At 50.7% G+C, this 20148-nt stretch overlaps 1 protein-coding gene across 1 annotated transcript in view; it reads left to right on the top strand.

Annotated features, from left to right (window-relative positions):
• The window catches only part of Nos1 (nitric oxide synthase 1), an 81852-nt gene that overhangs the window by 14787 nt on the left and 46917 nt on the right, over nt 1-20148 (top strand). The window contains exons 2-3 of the mRNA XM_090320190.1: nt 26-1111; nt 11031-11157. Of these exons, the coding sequence (XP_090176316.1) occupies nt 420-1111; nt 11031-11157 (819 nt within the window). The 5' untranslated portion in view covers nt 26-419. The remainder of the gene's footprint in view (nt 1-25; nt 1112-11030; nt 11158-20148) is intronic.

The following is a 20148-nucleotide window of genomic DNA, read 5'->3' as shown; positions in this document are numbered from 1 at the left end:
CCCTCCCCTGTATCCTTCTCTTCAGCTCCGGAAGCTGTGGCTTTCATGTGCATCCAAACAGCCGTGACCAAGATGCCCAGAGACTAATCCACACCCACCATGCGTCACTTCTAGACGCGTCCATCCCACGTTGATCCTCCCCCGTCTACCTGACCCGTAGCTTAGGGACAGGTCCCCAGGCTTCTCCTGACAGGGAACCGGCAGCCACCGCTTCCAGCGAGGGGGGAAACGCGAGTCATCATGGCACCCGTGACGCCCTGTCCACGTCACCAGCGGAGAGCATAGAGCCCTGGGCAGCCCGAGCGGCCAGCTCTCGTGTCCACCGAGTCGGCCGGACGGAGACCCCGCTGCCCCTGCGGAAGCCACCTGGTCTGAACAGGCGGTGGGGTTTCCCCCCTGCACCCTCGGGCTCAGACGCCATGGAAGAGCCTGTGTTTGGTGTCCAGCAGATCCAGCCTAATGTCATCTCCGTGCGCCTCTTCAAGCGCAAAGTGGGGGGCCTGGGGTTCCTGGTGAAGGAGCGTGTCAGCAAGCCCCCCGTCATCATCTCCGATCTGATCCGCGGGGGAGCCGCAGAGCAGAGCGGCCTCGTCCAGGCCGGGGACATCATCCTGGCCGTCAACGGCCGCCCCTTGGTGGACCTCAGCTACGACAGCGCCCTGGAGGTGCTCAGGGGCGTCGCCTCCGAGTCCCACGTGGTCCTCATCCTGAGGGGCCCCGAGGGCTTCACCACCCACCTGGAGACCACCTTCACCGGGGATGGGACCCCCAAGACCATCCGGGTGACCCAGCCTCTGGGGTCCTCTGCCAAAGCTGCCGATCTGACCCCCCAGCCATCAGGGAGCAGGGAGCAGACACTGGTGGCCGGCGGGAAGGGGCCTCAGCGTGCCCAGGACAGCGGACAGGAAGCGGGCCTGCGTGCTCAGGCCAACGGCCTGGCCCTGGACAAGAAAGGCCCCGACGCAGGCCTGCTTGGAGACCAGGAAGAGGCCAGTGAACTGCTCAGAGAGATTGAGCCAGTGTTGAACCTTCTCACCACAGCGGGAAAAGCAGCTAACAGAGGGGGACCTCCCAAGGCGGAGACCAAGGACACAGGCGTGCAGGTGGACAGGTAAGCTGCCCAGGTGTGTGTGTGTGTGTGTGTGTGTGTGTGTGTGTGTGTGTGTGTGTGTGTGTGCATGTGTGTGCGCACGCATGCACACAACCCCACTACCCAGACACCAGCCTGAGCTGTCTCACACCCCTGCCACACCTATCCACACAAGTCCTCTGAAATGAAAATCCCCATCACAAGAGGTGAGAGGACATAGGCTGTAGTGGGAAAACCCAAAGCTAAGGAATCGCCATGGCGGGGAGGGTAACAGCACGGCTTCCTGTCTTATTCCCTGTGACCCCCACACACACTTCAGGACCCCTAGAATGAAAAGATGCAAGCCCTGGCCAGCCTCAACCTCAGCCTCGGCGCCAGCCTCCGTGTCTGCCCCAGCCCCTATCAGTCACTTCCTTGCCACAGCCAGCTGAGGGCAGAGGACACTGCCCAGGCAGGAAAGGGAATCGAGGCACAGGAGTCCCAACTCCCCCAAAGCACAGTCTTACCGAGAGTACCTAGATGCAAGAACTTAAAGATCAGGGATCAGATTGCTCTTGTGAGGTCAGAACTCGGGGAGGGGGCCCCCCCGAGGTGGAGAGAGCATAGTTTCTGTCTGTTCTTCCTCCCCACTCAAAGACCCCCCCCCTTAAAGAACCCCAAAGTGTCCCAGGAGCATTTGAAGATATCTGTAGGGCAAAACTTCGAGATTACAGTTCATGTCCCGTCCTTCCCTGCGCATGGGTTCATTTCACAAGGGCTCAGGAAGGACCTACTGTGTGCTCTACAAGGAGGACCTACTGTGTGTTCTAGGCTCTGCGGGTGGAGCTTCATCTTGTCTATAGGAAGTGGGCTGTGTGGGCAGCTGTCTTGTGTGGAGGAAAAGCAACATTTACCCAGAGATGGTCCACCCGCCCTCCGGTTGTAGAGACAGGTGGCAGGAAGAAAGGCAGCAGACCCGGGGCTCTGGTCAACCCTGCTTTGGGAGCGGTCACTTTAAGTGGCCACATGGGGGAGAATATCCAGGTTATTCAGCTTGCTGCCCTGAGGGAGTCTCTAAGGAGGCCAAGGCCAAAGTCCGCAGTCCTGGCCTGCATCCATGTGCAGTAGCCGGTCAGCTCAGTGCTGCACACGCGCACACGTGTGCATGCGTGGGCACACACACACACACACACACACACACACACACACACACAGCACTCAGTTCATTCCTTGAAGACTCTGAACTCCTTATAAGATGTGTTGCTTTAGCCCTGGAATGTCACCTGAGAAAGGCAATGCCAGTCTTGAGAGGTCTTGGAGAAGCAGAGCCCTGCTGGGTTAAGGCAGGCCACTCTCTGTGTTCTGTGAGCACCCAACCTTCCATCCATCACCTTGTTCTTTTCTTTCTTTCCACTGTAATTAGTGTGTGTGTGTGTGTGTGTGTGTGTGTGTCTGTGATCTTGCAGGTTGAACTCAGGGCCTTGTACACACTAAACACGCACTCTACCACTTAAGCCACACCTTCAGCCCTTTTGTTTTGATTTCATTTTGGGTTTTTTTGTGGGGTTTTTTTGTTGTTGTTTTTTAAACCAGTCCTGGCTTGAGCTTAGGGCCTGAGCACTGTCCTTAGACTTGGTCCAGGCTAGAGCTCTACCACTTTAGCCACAGCACCAATTCCGGCGTTTTTTTTCTATGTATGTGGTACCTAGGAATCAAACCTGGCTCTTCGTGCATGCTAGGCAATCACTCTACCACTAAGCCAAACTCCCGGACCCTTGATTTCATTTTTGAGAGAGTGTCTTTCCTGGGGTTGACCTCAAATTCTGGATCCTCCTACCTCTGCCTCCTGGGCAGCTGGGATTACAGGTGTGTGCCATCATACACGGTTGTAACAAATTACTTCTAACTCAGCTGCCTCGATAAGTGGCCTTCTGTGCTCATAGTCCGGGAGGTCGTGAGACTGACGTGCATCTGGCTTATGGCCTGTTCTTCTATCCTCACACCACCAGAAGCCTCCAATTGGCTTCAGTGTCTCTGTACCATCTCCTCATAGCCATATCCTCCGGTGCCTCTTGCAGGGACACAGGACTGCACCCAAGGCCACTAGAATCAACCAGGCCCACCTGCTACTCAGCATTCTGAACTCCCCCCCCCCGCATCTGTGAACGATCCTTAGAATGCCTCCAAGGCTGGCTGTTTCCTAAAGAAGTGACGTTCCTTTAGCTCACAGTTCTGAAAGTTCCAGTCCAGGCCCTGGCATTAGGCTCGCCTCTGTTGAGGGCATGCCAGTGGGAGGGAGCTTGTGTGAGAGGGCACCACAGGGAGCCACAGTGAGTTTCTGGCCAGGCTTGCTCTTTTCCAGTAGCTCCTTTGTGAGAGCTTAGGAGGGCCTAGTGAGAACCACCTGAGTCCTTTCCAAGGTGCTCTTCTAGGACCTGGCCCCGCCCCCTGAGCGCCCACCAGCCCTCCCCTTAAAGAAGCAGCCACACAGGGACACAGTGAAACCACATCTGCACCATAGCTGTGTAGATGGATCTAAGTTTGGGATTGGGGTGGCTACAGCCCAGCCTCCTCCCTCATCTACCCTGCTCCATGGCACAGTTGTGAGCAGGTCCTCTGCTGATATATGCCCCCTCCCTCTCATTCCTGTGGCTGAGGCTTCACAGGATGGAATCCAGGTACCATACCAGCCACCTACTCCTTGCCTATTCCAGGAGGAAAGCCCTTCACCTCTCTGGGCCTCAGTTTCTCCTTCTGTGCAAACACTATAGGATCAGATAAGTCCCAAGAGATTCCCCAGCAAATCTCAGCAGTGGGCAGGCTGGCGGGGTGCTCCCTGCCACATCGAAGGTCTCTGATTCTCAAAGCCCTGCTCCTCCTCCCTTGAACCTACTTTAGGTGGAGACCATGACCTGGAGTTGAAGCCCTATCCAAGTCTCATGTGGCAGATCTGTGTGATATAGAGAAACCAAGAGATTTCTCATGAAATCTGAGTTCTCACCTCTCAAAATACACACATAGTCATCCTCAGGCCTCTCTCTGGGAAGTGTGGGGGGGCAGTTCCAGGATCCCCTCAGATACCAAAATCTGTGGGTACTCCAGTGCCATTCATGAAATGATATGGTTTTTGCCTAGAAGCTGTGAACATTCCTCTGTCTACATTCTACCATCTCTAAATGACTAATAGTACTAATGTTATGGAAATGTTTTGTGAATAGTTGTTCTATTGTGCTGTTGAGGAGATAATGACAAGGGGGAAAAAAGCTTTACGTATTCAGTACAGATCTCATTTAAAAAAAAAAAAAAGCTTTTGCAACCCACAGTGAGTTGAATGCAGGGCACAGGGGCTGAGGACATGAAGGGCCATCTTCACTGTGGATTGGAAAACCTATGAACACACAGACCACCTCCTGGCAAGGCACCAGACTCAGCAGCTAGGAAGGGGCTCGGTGGTCTCTACTTCCCCAGCATCCAAACCCAGCCCTACCTAGCCACGATCTTTACCCGCCTGAGCTCAGATGGCCTGGAACTGAGAATCCTGTCCTTGTGGAGATATCTCCTGTCAAGCCAGGCGTGGTAGCTCAGGACTGTGATCCCAGCCACTCAGGAAGAAGAGGTAGAATTGTGATGTGAAACTGGCCCTGAACAACAACAACAAAAAGCGAGCTTCTGTCAAAAAATAAAACCAAAGTAAAAAAGCGCTGGGGCCACAGGTCAAGTGGTAGAGGGGTAACAGTGCCTGTCTATCAGGCATGAAGCTCAAAACCTAAGTGCTAGCCAGGTGCCAGTGGCTCATGCCTGTAATCCCAGCCACTCAAGAGGCTGTGACGGCTGTAGTTCAAAACCAGCCTGGGCAGGAAAGTCCATGAGACTCTTATCTCTGATTCTCTGATTAACCACCAAAATGGAGGAAGTGGAGCTGTAGCTCAAATAAGAGAATGTCAACCTTGAAGGAAAAAAAAAGCTCAAGGACAGTGCCCCAACCCTGAATTTAAGTCCCAGGAGTGGTACACACATGTATACACACACACACACACACACACACAAACACACACAGTACTGGCAAAATAAATAATAGTGAAGAGCAAGAACAGTGCCTGAGCTTGAGAACTCTCAACTCCCTGCCTGGTGCCAATGTTTACAGAATCCCTGGTCCCCACTGTAGATTCTTGGGGGGTAGGGAATAAGCAAGAATAACAGAGGGGGTAAGTATGATCAAAGTATGTTATCTGCATCTACAGAAATACCCTTCATAACTGCCCCCCATACAATCTAATAGATAGAAAGAAAGCAGAGTTTTCCATCTATAAAGACCATCTGCTGCCTCTTTTCTCAAGGAGAAAAGCTTCATGAAGACCCCCTCATCCACAGCCCCCAGTCTTTCTGCTGTAACTCAGCCTACCACATCAAGAACAGGTAGATAGAGAAACCAAGGGCCATTGGAGGGTGGAGGGCAAGGAGGAGCGGGAGGCAGGGAGAGCATGGTACCCACTCGAAGTGTGGGCAGGGCTTCCTGCCAGGGCCAGCTGCTCCTTGGCCATTCTGGCTGGGCCTAAGCAAGCAGTCTCCCCCGCTTCTCTGTGTGCCAGGCCCTACTTGCTCCCTACTGGGTCCTCAGGGCTGGACCCCCTGACCTATATGCGGGCTTCCTGTGGCATCAAGCCTATGAACCTCATCCCTTTTGTGCAGGATCCCACAGGATCTGGCTGCGGAGAAGTCTGAGTGGGAGGAGGGGAGACCTGGCGAAGGTTCTGCATGAGAGGAGATGCCACCCCAGCCCTTGGCTTCAGTCTGATCATCCAAAGGGATGTAGCTTAGTTCTTGCCAAGAAGGCAAGGAAATGTATGCCAGGTGGGGGGGGGGTAGATCTGCACACCTGGCCCCAGAGACAGAATAGCAGAGCCAGGGAGGACATGAGAGGAGGTGGAACAGGAGCCACTTAGGAAAGGCAAATCCCTCGATCACATCCTCGACCAAGAGACAAGGAGTAAAATGACTTTGCAGACCTTTTCGGGCGGGGGTGGTGGGGTGGTGGGAGGGAATAGCCATAAAACAGGGACTGGAAGAACAAGAAGTATGAGGCGATGGTGCCGAGGCCACCTGCACAGTGTCCACAAAGAACTTCGTTGGAGTTAGCAGGGAGGTTGTTACTGGCAGTGAGTGTGGAAAGGCCTGGGTGATACCTAGAATTCCATAATACACAGGATAATGATGCCTAGCATCCCATAATATGCAGGACCTAAAGTGTCCACGGTGATGCAGCTTCGAGTCTCGTCTCGCTGGGGTGAGCTGGGGTGGGATCTGGGAGTGTGAAAGTGACAGCAGATTGTTAGGGCACTCGGAAGTTTCCAGAAGCCCAATCCATCTCCTTTGTCTTTTTATTTTAATAAAGAAATGATCAAACGATTGCTAACATTGCATTTGCCAAAGGAATATAGTGAGTTCATTAGCTTTTATTCATTGAAAATATCCAGTATTTAAGATTCCTCATGAGTATACAGCTCCCAGACAGCCGTGTTCACTGATTCTCTCCTATGAGCCCCCTGAGAAAGACACAGCACATTTTCAAGCTTCCTCCCCTCTCCTCCCCTCTCCTCTCCCAGGCCTTCAATCTCCTCCAGGCGGACATAGCTGTGTTTGGTTAGTGTCAACTGTGCGCTAGGCATTTTCTACACGTGACCTTATTTAGCTCCCAGCAGAGATGGGGATGGGATATAAAGTGAGCTTAGATGGATAAATACGAGTTGACTCTCAGTGGGAGGGCAAACAAAAGTTCATTCAGGGAAGGACAGGAGACAGGCATGAGTTCCTCTGGAAGAGAGGCAGGTGGAGGACCAGAAGAGAAGCTAGGAATCTGAGCTCAGCAGCTCTAGGACAGCCTCTAGGGCTCAGGTAGAGACCCCACAACCTGTGCCCCAGCTCACAGGGAGGCTGTCACCCTACTCAGTGAGGAGCCTGGCATATTCATTCCCCAGGGCAGACACAAGCACACGTGGCCCTTTCCATTCCCATGAACCAAAGTGAAATTTCTCATTCAGTCACTGTTTCAAGTGCTCCATGGCCGCAGGGCTTCCAGCTCCACAGACTGGAGCCATTTCCATCCCTGCAGACAATTCTTCTACATGACGGCAACCGAGTGGAGTCATCACCGTTCTGGGCAGAGCTAGAAACAATGCTCTGCTGCGGCCTGCAGGCTGCAAGGCTGAACTTGGCCGCCAGGCATTACTGGGCCTTAAAAGCATTGCTAGGCCTCAATGCATAGGAGGCCCAGAAAACACTGCTGGGCCGCCAAACTCTGCACTGTAAAGCACTCTAGGCCGCAAAGCAACTCTTGGCTATAAAACACTCTAGGCGGCAAAGCACTCTAGGCCCTAACGCCTGCTAAACCACAAAGCAAGCTGTCCTGCTCCTTAAAACCCATGATGCAGGTAAATCCCAAGTGACCAACTTTCCCCTCAGACCTGCTTGTCCCTAACAGATGGGGGGTCTGGAGTCTGATGAAACCCCTTTCTGATTTGCTCCTGAGTGGATGGAAGCAATACACCTCAACTACCATGCTTCCTGCCGTCTCTCATTTAATATACCATTTTCCTCCTCCTCAAGCACCCCCCTAAAATAAGATTATGTTGGCAAAACACTTCAACACATCATTTATACAAAGGTGTTTGTGGCTTTGAAAGAAAATGATGCTTTAAAAAAAAGAAAAAAACGCCTGCTTTCCTGCAAGTTCACACAAGTTTCAGAAATCACCTGGGCAACTCACCCTGTCATTTTTTCTGTAAACAAACTTCCTGAGAAGTTCTTGCTCGCTAGCCTTTGGCCTAGATGAATCTCCTCACTAGTTTTGTTTGTGTGTACTTTCTAAGGAAGAAAGGACAGAAAGTAAGTACCAGTCAGACCTAATTTCAAATCCCAGCTTGAGCTGGTGTTGTATTCCTATAACCTCAGCTACTAAGAGGCAGAGGAGTAGGAGATCGTGGTCCAATTCTGACCTAGAGAAGAAGGAGGAGGAGGAGAAGGAGGAGGAGGAGGAGAATTAACTAAAGCATGGCTCAAGTGGCAGAGCTCTTGCCTAGTGAGCTCAAATCCCTAAATTCAAAATAATCTCATCTTGGCTGTTCATGTCTGCCGAGATTAGTCAACTGAGTGTGCAAGTGCTTGGGGCACAGTTCCTATACCCACGTACATTGACCTCTTTCTCTGCCCGTCCCCACCCGAGAGCAGGAGACAAGTAGGGATGGGAGTTTCAGAGCTGCAATGGAGCTGAGTGACATTGGGAAAGATGAGCTTTCCTCTAGACAATCCTTGTGTTAATCACTTCGTAGGTAAACGGTTGACTAGGGAAATGTCTGCAATCAAGAGGCACTCTGGGTATATTTTGGTGCCATTCGGAAGAGGGCAAAACAGAATGTTCCCTCTGATAAAAGCAAACCTCTCGAAGTAGAAAAGCGGAAGCAGCCATGACACAGATTGCAGGGACAGTGTGACACCCAGAGGGAGGGAGCGGGCTGGTCCCCACTGAGCCTCTGGAGAGTCATACCCTCAGAGCTATGGCCCCAGCTTCTGCTTCATCTCTGGTGACTGTCCATGCCTCAGACTTGAGGACAGAGGTGCCCCAAAGCTGGGAATGTAGGGCAGAAAACGAGATGAGCGACAGAGCCAATGCCTGGGATCAAAACCAAACTGGACCTGCCTAAAGTCAGGAACCAGATGTCACAGGGGAAAGTAATGTGATGATGATGATGACAACACAACGACGACGACAGCGGTGGTGGTGGTGATGATGGTGATGATGATGATGATGATGATGATGATGGTGATGATGTGATGATGATGTGATGATGATGATGATGATGATGATGGTGATGATGTGATGATGATGTGATGATGATGATGATGATGATGTGATGATGATGTGATGATGATGATGATGTGATGATGATGATGATGATGATGTGATGATGATGATGATGTGATGATGATGTGATGATGATGATGATTTGATGATGATGGTGATGTGATGATGATGATGATGATGATAATGATGATGATGTGGTGATGATGATGATGGTGATGATGATGGTGATAATGTGATGGTGATAATGTGATGATGATGATGTGATGATGATGATGATGATGATGATGTGATGATGATGATGATGGTGATGATGATGATGATGTGATGATGATGATGATTTGATGATGATGGTGATGTGATGATGATGATGATGATGATGATGATGTGATGATGATAATGATGATGTGGTGATGATGATGATGGTGATGATGATGGTGATGATGATGCTGATGTGATGATGATGATGATGATGTGATGATGATGATGGTGATGATGGTGATGTGATGATGATGGTGATGATGTGATGATGATAGTGATGATGATGATGATGATGATGATGATGATGTGATGATAGTGATGATGTGATGGTGGTGATGTAATGATGATGATGTGATGATGATGATGTGATGATGATGGTGATAATGTGATGGTGATAATGTGATGATGATGATGATGATGGTGATGATGATGATGATGTGATGATGATGGTGATGATGATGATGTGATGATAGTGATGATGATGTGATGATGATGATGTGATGATGATAGTGATGATGTGATGATGATGATGTGATGATGATAGTGGTGATGTGATGATGATGATGGTGATAATGATGATGATGTGATGATGATGATGTGATGATGATGATGATGATATGATGATGATGGTGATGATGTGATGATGATGTGATGATGATGATGATGATGATGATGATGATGATGTGATGATGATGGTGATGATGTGATGATGATGTGATGATGATGATGATGATGATGATGATGATGATGTGATGATGATGGTGATGATGTGATGATGATGGTGATGATGATGATGGTGATGATGATGATGTGATGATGTGATGATGATGATGTGATGATGGTGTGATGATGATGATGATGATGATGTGATGATGGTGTGATGATGATGATGATGATGATGTGATGATGATGTGATGATGATGTGATGATGATGATGATGATGATGGTGATGATGATGATGATGATGATGATGATGGTGATAATGTGATGGTGATGATGTGATGATGATGATGATGATGGTGATGATGATGATGATGATGTGATGATGATGATGATGTGATTATGATGATGATGGTGATGATGATGATGATGATGTGATGATGATGATGATGTGATTATGATGATGATGGTGATGATGATGATGATGTGATGATGATAGTGATGATGATGTGAAGATGATGATGATGATGTGATGATGATGATGATGATGGTGGTGATAATGTGATGATGATGATGATGATAGTGATGTAATGATGATGATGTAATGATGATGATGGTGGTGATAGTGATGTCAGTAGTCACCATGATGACATTGATAGTGTACTTACATTATAACTGACTAGCCATCATTTGCCTCATAGTTTCTCAGAGTTTAGATGAACTAAAAAAGCACATCCTGTGCCTGGCATGCAGTAAGTGCTTAACAAATGCTGGCTATAGTCAGAGATCGTATGATCAGGTTGTGTGCTACGCTTCCTTTACTCCCGTCATCTACCCTGCTCAAAGCAAACCCAAAACCTTGGCTGGAACTGGAATGGCCTGTGTTCCCTGACCCACAGGACTTCTCTGACCCTCCCACATCCTCCCTCTGCCACCATTCAGTGGCATTCTTTTTGACGGGCCTCCTGGGTTCCCAGGGTTGCGAAGTGGGGTCTGGGAGAAAGAGGAGTAGAGTCCAGCAGAAGACCATGGAGCCCCTTTCCCCCAGGGTCACTGGGCATCTTCAGGAAGGTGCCCAGAGCTCACTGGCTCCACCTAAAGGCCCATAAGGGAAAAGCCAACATTATGAACAGATTCAGGACATCTGGTATCTCCTCTCCTCACCTGGTCCACCTTTCCTTTCAGAGACGTGGACAGCAAGACACCTCGAGCTCTGCCCCTCAGCGGGGAGAATGACCGAGTCTTCAATGACCTGTGGGGGAAGGGCAGCGCCCCAGTGGTCCTCAATAACCCATATTCAGAGAAGGAGCAGGTAAGTTGGGGACACTGGCCTGCCACTCTCTGGCGTGCCGGAGACCTTCAGGAAGGTGGGAAGCTGAGGGAATGAGGGAGAGGGGCCAATCTGTAGCCAAGCTGAGCTAGAAGCCAGGCTCCATGGCCTCAGAGCTCGGAGACCAGCCAGGAGGGCTGATCCCTGGGATGAGAACTCTGGCTTTGTTCCTCGGTTTGTTTTGTTTGGATTTGCTTATGAGACTTGCCGTTTTGTTTTTTTCTTTTCAAATTTCAATTCTGTTTGAATGTGGTTCCAAATTTGAAAGAGATCAAGGGCACATTAATTAAGTTTTTCTCTTCCTCCAAAGCTGGCGATATTAATCATTTTTGTATGTACTCTTAGCAATATCTTATGCATACACAGATTAATTACACACGCATTATTCCATTTTTATACAAATGAGAACAGAGTTCACCTCATCTTACTTTTCATCTTTCTTGTTCATGTATCAACATATCTAGGAAATAAGTCTCTTTAGTAGATAAAGGGAATCTCGGTTCTTTTCAGAGCTACATAATATTCCGCTGTGCAGCTGTATCATCCGGGTCCTGTGAAGTCCCCCACGTCAGAACCAATGATGGGCCATTGCACTCTTTTGTGTGACAGTGCTGAAGCGTGTACGGGTCATGCATGGGCTTACAAGTAGAATAAATTCCTACAAGTGGATGTGCTAAGTCGGAGACCATGCATATTGATGACTTGGGCACAGCCTACCGCATTGTTCTGCACAGGGGTTGTTCCAGTCCTACCATCTAAGTAGGAGACTGTTCCCCCAAAGCCTCACCAACTCCATCTGTTACCAAGTATTTTAGCCTTTGCCAATCCACTGAAGTGTGTGTTGACAGCTGAGTCGGGTCCTCTTCCAGGAGCGGCTGGCTTTGGCTTGAGATCAGCAATGCCTCTTTTTCCCTTGCCTGGACAGCTGACAGGCCAGGCCAGAGCAATCCTGGGAGGTTCATGTCTTTCTCGTCCACCCCTCTGCCTTGTGGCTGTGAAGCTGGGGCAGAGTGACCAATGGGAAGCTCTGGAAGGAGGAGGTGTGGCCTGCTGCCTTTCCCCACGTGAGGATAGAGTGACCAATGAGAAGCACAGAAAGGGAGGGGCGTGGCTTGCTTCGGGGAAGTCACCAATAGGAAGTTCAGGAAGTAGGGGGTGTGGCCCGCTTCATGTCTCCATGCCAGGGAGGAGTAACCAATGAGAAGTTCAGAAATGAGGGGGTGTGGCTTGTGTGGGGCAGTGACCAATAGGAAGGAGGGGGCATGGCCTACTTCCTTTTCCCTGCACTGTTCCTTGGATGGCAACTTTTAGCTCTCATAGACTCCAGACCTACACAGCGTGGGGAGCAGAGGGGGAAACAGTGGGCCATGCCAGCTCTGTGGAGGGAATTGCTTTCCTCACCTGCTAGTGGCCGGCCAGGAAGAAAGAGCATGTGGCATCCTATAGGAATCAGACTCCTGACACAGCTGCTTGACACCCTCCGAACCTTACCTGGGAATGCTTGCAAGAGTGAAATGATACATTCTTATATTTTCTTCAGAAGTCAAGGCCACACTGCCACTGGGAATGGAGCTTAGTGGTAGAGCATGTGCTTAGCAAGTAGAAGGCCCTGGGTTCATTCCCCAAGGAGAAACAAACAAGAAAATCAATGCCACACTGTGGGAGTCAGGAGATTCTGGTCCATGACTATATTAACAAACTAAAATAGTTTAAAGGCCTTCATCGTTGCTGTCTTAACTGAAAATGAAGGTCTGTAGCTATAGTAAAAACCCTCCCAGGACCAAGGAGGTCAGAAAGAGGCAGCCTCTGACCCAATACCAGCTGTAACCAGGGCAACACCATGTCCACTCTCATTTATTACATTCGTGCTGTTGCTTTTCTTTTAAAGTTAGGATGGAAGTTAAATCTTCTTTTGTCTCAGTATCTTTATTATAACTTCCAGATAGGGAGAGATCAAGAAGTTCCTTTGCTCCAGCAAAGATGTGACAGATTTCATTCCTTAGTGCCAGGCATGGTAGTACGTACAGATAATCCCAGCACCTTCGAGATGGAAACAGGAAGACTGCCCTCTGTGACTCTCGTTTTAGACATTCTCTTGGGCAGCGGTGGTGAATGGAATGAGTCAGCCCTCCCCTCTTTATCAATTAAATCTCCGCTTCTCAATCCTGTGATCCCACCACACCTGTAGCCCCAACATAAAAGCAAAGACTCAAGGTCAAGTGCAGGAAGACTTACATCCACTAAGCAATAGGTCTTAAAGGGACAGGGACGCAATGTGCTGTGAGAAAGTATCAGGGAAGCATTACCTTAAGAAGTGACTTTGGACCTGGGACTTTGAAAATAAAGTAGGAGTTTGTGTCCCACAAAGTGGAGAATGGCACTATAACAGAAGGGAAGTTGGTGGCTGACACCCTGAGTTCTATCCTGGGGATCACTAGTTGACGACTGAAATTGTCTTTCATGCTAATACTAAGGCAAGAGTCCAACAGCCCTTTTGGTGAGCATCATAATACATCAAATTCTGTATCAGGATTTGAATTGAGCACCTTTACAGCTTGCCTTCTGGGAAGCATCATTTCCTTTCCCAAGGGAGAAGGGGTAGCCAGAGCCCTGCCCTGCTTACAGATGGGCATCTAATTGAGCATTCATCCAACCCTTAGTGGCTCAGGGCAGGGCAGGGCTCAGGGTGAAGTGTTGTTTCCACCGGAGACTCTCCTGTCTGGCCCAACCCATCACGCTTGCCTTCTGCACAGCCTCTCTCCCAGGGTGAGGATATCGGCTTCTCCCACAATGCTTTTCTTCCTATGAAATGCCCCTCCCCACCCTGGCCTCAGTGGGAGCTGGCATTTCATCACTCCAGAGTCCCAGGGCTCTCCGGCTGCTTTCAAAATGTCAGGCTCGGTTCAGAAGCGCCTCTGTCTTTCCAGGTGAGCTTGAAGCCTTGGTGCAATCTCTGGTGGCTTCCAAATTACCAAGCCAGCAGAGGACCAGCTTGTGCGCACCCCTTTTACATTTACCTGGGGTGAATGGAAGGTGGTTTGGATCCCTGCACCCAGCCCCTTCCCTGGGACACTTCGGTTGGCCCTGACTCTGCATGCTCATAATGTCAGGATAAAAATATCAGCCTTCAGAGCCTGGGCGCGGCCGGACCACAGCACTGAGGCAGTTACCCAGAGCTCTGGGGCGAGGCTCAGAAGTGACCCAACCTTGATCAGACCTGCAATTCACACCAAGCTTAGCTTCCCATTCTTAATAGGGAGGTGTGGGAGAGTGCCAATCCTCACAACAGTAGCTAATCTTTATGAGCAATGTCAGGTGCTACGCTCAGCACTGTAGATCCAGAGTACTCCAGACTTTAGCTTAACCAGTTATGGAATGGTTTGCCCTCTGCGTCCACGGATTCAACGAACCACATAGAGAATAGGCAAAACATTGCATTTAGCCAGCGTGGTGGTACACGCCTCCAATCCAAACTACTCAGGAGACAGAACTGTATTTTTGAGGCTGAGCAAAAAGTGAGTGAAGACCCTGTTTTAAAAATAGCTAAAGAGGGGCCGGGAGTTTGGCCTAGTGGTTAAAGTGCTTGCCTAGCATGCACGAAGACCCGGGTTCGATTCCTCGGTACCAGATACATAGAAAAAAGCCGGAAGTGGTGCTGAGGCTCAAGTGGTAGAGCTCTAGCCTTGAGAAGGTCCAAGGACAGGGCTCAGGCCCTGAGCTCAAGCCCAGGACTGGCAAAAAAAAAAAAATAGCTAAAGAAGGGCTGGGAGTTTGGCCTCATGGTAGAGTGCTTGCCTAGCATGCACGAAAATCTGGGTTTGATTCCTTGGTTCCACATACTTAGAAAAAGCCAGAAGTGGTGCTGAGGCTCCAGTGGTAGAGTTCTAGCCTTGAGAAAAATCCAAAGACAGTGCTCAGGCCCTGAGCTTAAGCCCAGGACTGGCAAAAAAATAAATAACTAAAGAAGCCAGATACTGGTGGTTGGAAAACTAGCTACTTAAGAGGTCAAGATCAGAGGAGCATGTATCAAAGCCAGCCCAGGCAAGAAAGACAGAGAGACACTTATTTTCAACTAACCAGCAAAAAAACAAAAAGCAGACATGTGGTTCAAGTGGTAGAGTGACAGCTTTGAGGGGGAAAAGCTAAGGGATGGCAGCTGAGTTCAAGACCTAGTACAAGCACAAAAACTAATCAGTCAATCTGACTGGGGTTACGGCTCAGTGGTAGACTGCCTGTGGTAAGAGTACTATAATAATAGTTGTGATGATGATGATGATGATGATGATGATAACAACTAAAGCAAAAAGGGCTGAGAGTATGGCTACAAGTGACCAAACACTTGCCTAGAGAATGTGAAGCCTTGAGTTCAAACCCCAGCACCACCAAAAGCAAACACAAATAGTGCATGTATAATTACCCGTGTTCCCTAGACAAGGGGTGAACACCTATGTGCATATCATTTGCATTTCATTAAGGACTAGCTGTCATCTGCAGATGGCTAAGACAGGGGAGGTGTGCCTGGGACCTGTACAAATGCTGTTCCTGTTTAGTATGTGGGGATCTGAGCATGTTTAGATTTTCATTTCATGGGGGTCCAGGACCTAAGCCTCCCTGGGTACTGCACACTGACTGTCCCCATTTTACAGATGACAAAACTGACAGAGAGGGTTGAATGACTTGGCTCAGTAAGTGCTGTAGGCAGGATTTGAACTCAGACCCTGGAACCTCAGATCTCTCCTGATGGATCCTGGCCGCCCAGTGAATTAGGACAAAGCTGTGACTCAATGACTCATGACTCCCTGGGCCAGGGTGAGAATAGTGGAGAGGCACCAGTAGAACTGGGCTCCCCAAATCAGGCACTCCCCTCCATGGAGCTACCACCTGCCGAGGACCCCCCTAAGGTCATTTAATCAAGAATTCAGCCACCAGCAGAGGGCCCCTGGCCCTTGCCTATAATCCTGGCTACTCAGAAGAGCCTGAGATCTGACAATCCAGGTTCAAAGCCAGCCAGGGCAGCAAAGTCCATGAGACTCTTATCCACAATGAACCAGCAAAAAGTAGAAAGTGGAGATGTATCTCAAGTGGTTAGAGCACCAGCCTTCAGCAGGATAAAAACAAATGAAGCAGCAGGGCCCAGGCCCTGAGTTACACACACACACACACACACACACTGCCCTGCCCTGGCCTATGGGGTAAGGGTGGAGTCAGGAAGCGGGACGTGCATGGAAGGGTGTGTAGTGTGAGGATGGTGAGCGGTGTGGAATTTCCTCGTATTTTGTAGTTTGTTTTCAGAGTGAGTGCATCCAGCCAAGCAGCCCTTCTCTTAGGACAATGTTTAGGGACTCAGAGAAACTTCTAGATGTGCTTACTAATGACCTCACCCGGGATTCAATTTTTTTTCCCCTGAAGCCTTCGTTCAGCCAAAGTGAGGTTGCCTTATTTTTTTTCCCCCAAATCAATATCAGTTACCCCACCTCTCTCCAAACCGAGACTTAGAAGTCAAGAGAGAGTTGACCTCCTTTCTCCTCTGCCGTCCCAAGGTGTTCAAAAGCGAAACATGTGCGTGGTTTCAACATTCACCCTTAAGCAATCTCACGCTCATGAACAGATATACTCAGAACAAGGCAAGGTTGTCGGGGGAGGGAAGCCACGAGATAATCATTACAGGATTTGTGGTTTCCATTCCTTTCTAGCACACCTATCCTTTCTGCTTGGGTCATGAGACCAGACCTGGGTTTGGGGACATGGCCAGTGATTTGGGGACATCATGTCCCAATCTGGGGTAGCTCTGAACCCCAACCAGCTCTTTTCCCTAGCCCCCACACACTGCAAAATATATTGTCCCATTGGGGAGATAAGATAGGAAAAGTAAAGCAAGCAGACCAAACAACCTCTCCGGCTGAGATGGGAGCGGGGCGCATCTGACTCGAAGCTTCTGTAAGCAGCGGCACGTTCACTGCACGGGCGAGGGGGTCCCCGCCGCTTTGCAAGATTGGGCTCGCGGATGCTGAGCTGTCACCGCTCATAACCAGGTTATGCTCGCTGGCACAGGGAGGTGGTCCCCACAGGGTGGAGTAGCTTTGCCCGGGGCTGCAGGAAGGGCTCGGTGTGCGGCGTCTGGCCCCTGGTGTGCATGGCCCACTGCCCGGCTCAGCCCTGGTGCCTTGCCCTCATTTCACAACTAGGCAGGCGGGGCTGGGCCCTGCAGGCCTGTCTGCCCAGGCCCCAGCCCTGAGTTTGCTGGCCAGGGCTGCCTAACAAAGCCTCGCCATGCCAATGCCTTCCTTGCACACCCGGTGTCTCGACCCAGAGGCATAGCATCAAAGTCAAAGTGTTGGCAGCACTCGTCCTTCAGGCCCCAGGCTTCTGTCAGTGTGAGGAGACAGCCAATTTCACCTGGTCGTGTGATCTGCCTTCTCCCCACTGGCATGCCTGTCTCCAAAGTCCAGCCCCTGTTTCCATGCCTTCCAGGCTCTGGTGCTAAGGGTCTGTCGTCCTCCACTTCCCAACACCTTCTAGAACCTTCCGGAACTTTCCAGAACCTTCCAGAGACTTATTTACACCAGAAGCCCTCCCCCTGCAGTCCACACTGCCTTCCTCTTTCTCCTTGTCGCTCACATCCCAAGGCTCTCAACTGCTCTCCTTGCTCCAGGAGCCCCATCCTCTGCTTCTGCAGCTGTGTTCCCCGCCATTGTGGCCTTTCTTCCTGTCTGTGCCAGCCGTCCTCCGGCAGTTAGTTCTGTGACGGCGTGCGTGTGGCTCAGGGCAGGACTCTCCAGCTTTCCAGTGATGCCGTCCGTAGCCATACGTTTTGGAAGAAATCTCACTTGGAAGTTTGCCTTTGGATTTTCTTCCTCTCATGCTGTGACACACAGTAGGTATATACCTCTTCCTGTCAGCCCCAAGATCACCCAGGAAACAGCACTGCCGTGCTGGGTTGTTCAGCTAGGGTGCTCGTGTCTTAGATGGTAGATTTACTCTGCATTTCCAATTCAGGTCTTTGCTTTACTTTTTCTTTTTGATTGGGCCTTCCTGGGATTTGAACTCAAGACCTACCTTTCACTAAACAGGGACTCTATCACTTAAGCCACACACCCCCAATCCTTTTGGCTCCATGCCATTTTGTCTTTTTAAAGATAGGCTCTCATTTTTTTTGCCGAGGACCAAGGTGTACTATGATTCTTCTGCCCAGGACTTCTCAATAGCTGGGGTGACAGGAACATGCCACCATACCCGGACAGTGATCTGTGATCTTCCCCATCCCCATGTCTCATAGAGCTGGGGTAGCAGGCAGGAGCCATGGATCCTAGCCTGTCGACTCTGGGCATTTTCAGTTCAGGGTAGTGGGACGTGTAAAGTCTCATCTGCATTCCCCACACCTAGCTCCCACAAGGCCCCTCTCTGGTCAGCAGCATCAGCTTTTCCGGTCTCCTCCACACCAGCACCAGGGTCCTGTGGTGAGCTTGGGAGCGAGACTGCCGTTTCCAACTTCACTGGGGCTGCGTGGGGCCAGCCACTGCCACAGAGGCCGCCACAGGGCGGCTAAGCAACCAGAAGGCGGTGCTCAGAGTCAGAGACCTGGGTTACAGCCCTCCTTTTTGCTCTGTTCTTATGGGGAGAGGAGGGGAAGCAGAGAGGAGGAGGAGAGGAGCAGGAGGAGGAGGAGGAGGAGCAGGAGGAGGAGGAGGAGGAGGAAGAAGAGGAGGAACAGGAGGAGCAGGAGGAGGAGGAGGAGGAGGAGAAGGCCCAGGAGCCTCCTGTATCTTGTATTCAGGGGTGAGAAGCTCCTTCATCTGTGCAAAGGAGTCTGAAAGCCCACAGGCCACAGCTGTTTTTGCAAATTTAGAAGCAGTCTCAGGGAGCCCACCCCCTCCCCCCGCCACCCAGCGGGCTTCACTTTGGGGGAGCCGGTGTCTCCCTGCCCTCCTGCAGACGCAGAGTCCAGAAAGGACATGCACAACCATGGCCCACCCCTTCCCCAACACCCCCCCCCCCGCACACACCCCATGCTGCTGCTATTTGAGGGAGCTCCCCACTTGGCGAGGTCTTCTACACACAGGGCCCCTGTCTGCTGTATTAGTCCCCTGCCCTGCCCTCTCCTGAGTCACCCAGCACTGCTGCTGGCTAATTAAGACATCAACGCTTCAAGTGCAACAGCCGGGCTTTCAAGAGCGCCCTGTGCTGGGGCGCAGAGGAGGGTGGTGCAGGCTCGCCCAGCCGCCAATTACTGGGCCCTCAGCCACTGCCCTGTGCACATCTGGAAACTAAGCAGATGGCCTGCCCCTCCCCCTGTGCCCGTCCAGGCAGGGAGAGTTGGCGGCTGCCTCCCCCCCCCACACACACACCAGCCATGCACCACACTGCCTCCCACCAGTCTGCCCTCCCACACCCTAGAAACACCAAGTCTGTCCTCCCCACTCTGCATTCTGGCTGCTGCTTGGCTCCTGGGCCATGGGTGTGGGTGACCTGGTGAGCTGCTGGACTGGCTGAGTGAAACCCCACCTCCAGGGAGGAGAGAGGGGCAAGGCATGCTTTGCTCCTCCAAGATGCAATTTGTCGGGGCTCTCAGATCCCTGCCAAGGCCGCGCAAAGCCCTTAGCTACAGGTCTGCTGGGAGAAGACAGAGAGACAGAGCTGAAGAAGGAAGATGTTGCCAGTAGTTACTCAGGAGGCTGAGATCTGAGGATCGCAGTTCAAAGCCAGCCCAGGCAGGAAAGTCCGTGAGACTATCTCAGCAAGCTAGCCTTGAGCTGAAAAGCTCAGTTTGCGTACCCAGGCCCTCAGTTCAAGCCCCACAACCACCACCAGCAACAACAAAAAAGAAGTAAGATGCCTGACCAGGTCTTGGACAGAGGGAGGGGAGCAGCTTCATTATGAGGCACAAGGGGGGATGCTCTGGAATTCAGTGGGGTAGAAAGGAGTGATAGGGAGCACCGAGAATCCCTCTCTCACCTCTGATTGCCCAGAGTGGTC

The sequence above is a fragment of the Megascapheus bottae genome, chromosome 28, assembly GCF_031878675.1.
Source record: "Megascapheus bottae isolate mThoBot1 chromosome 28, mThoBot2.hap1, whole genome shotgun sequence".
NCBI lineage: Eukaryota > Metazoa > Chordata > Mammalia > Rodentia > Geomyidae > Megascapheus > Megascapheus bottae.
Note: the sequence above shows the minus strand (reverse complement) of the source record. Positions and strands in the feature narration are given on the sequence as shown.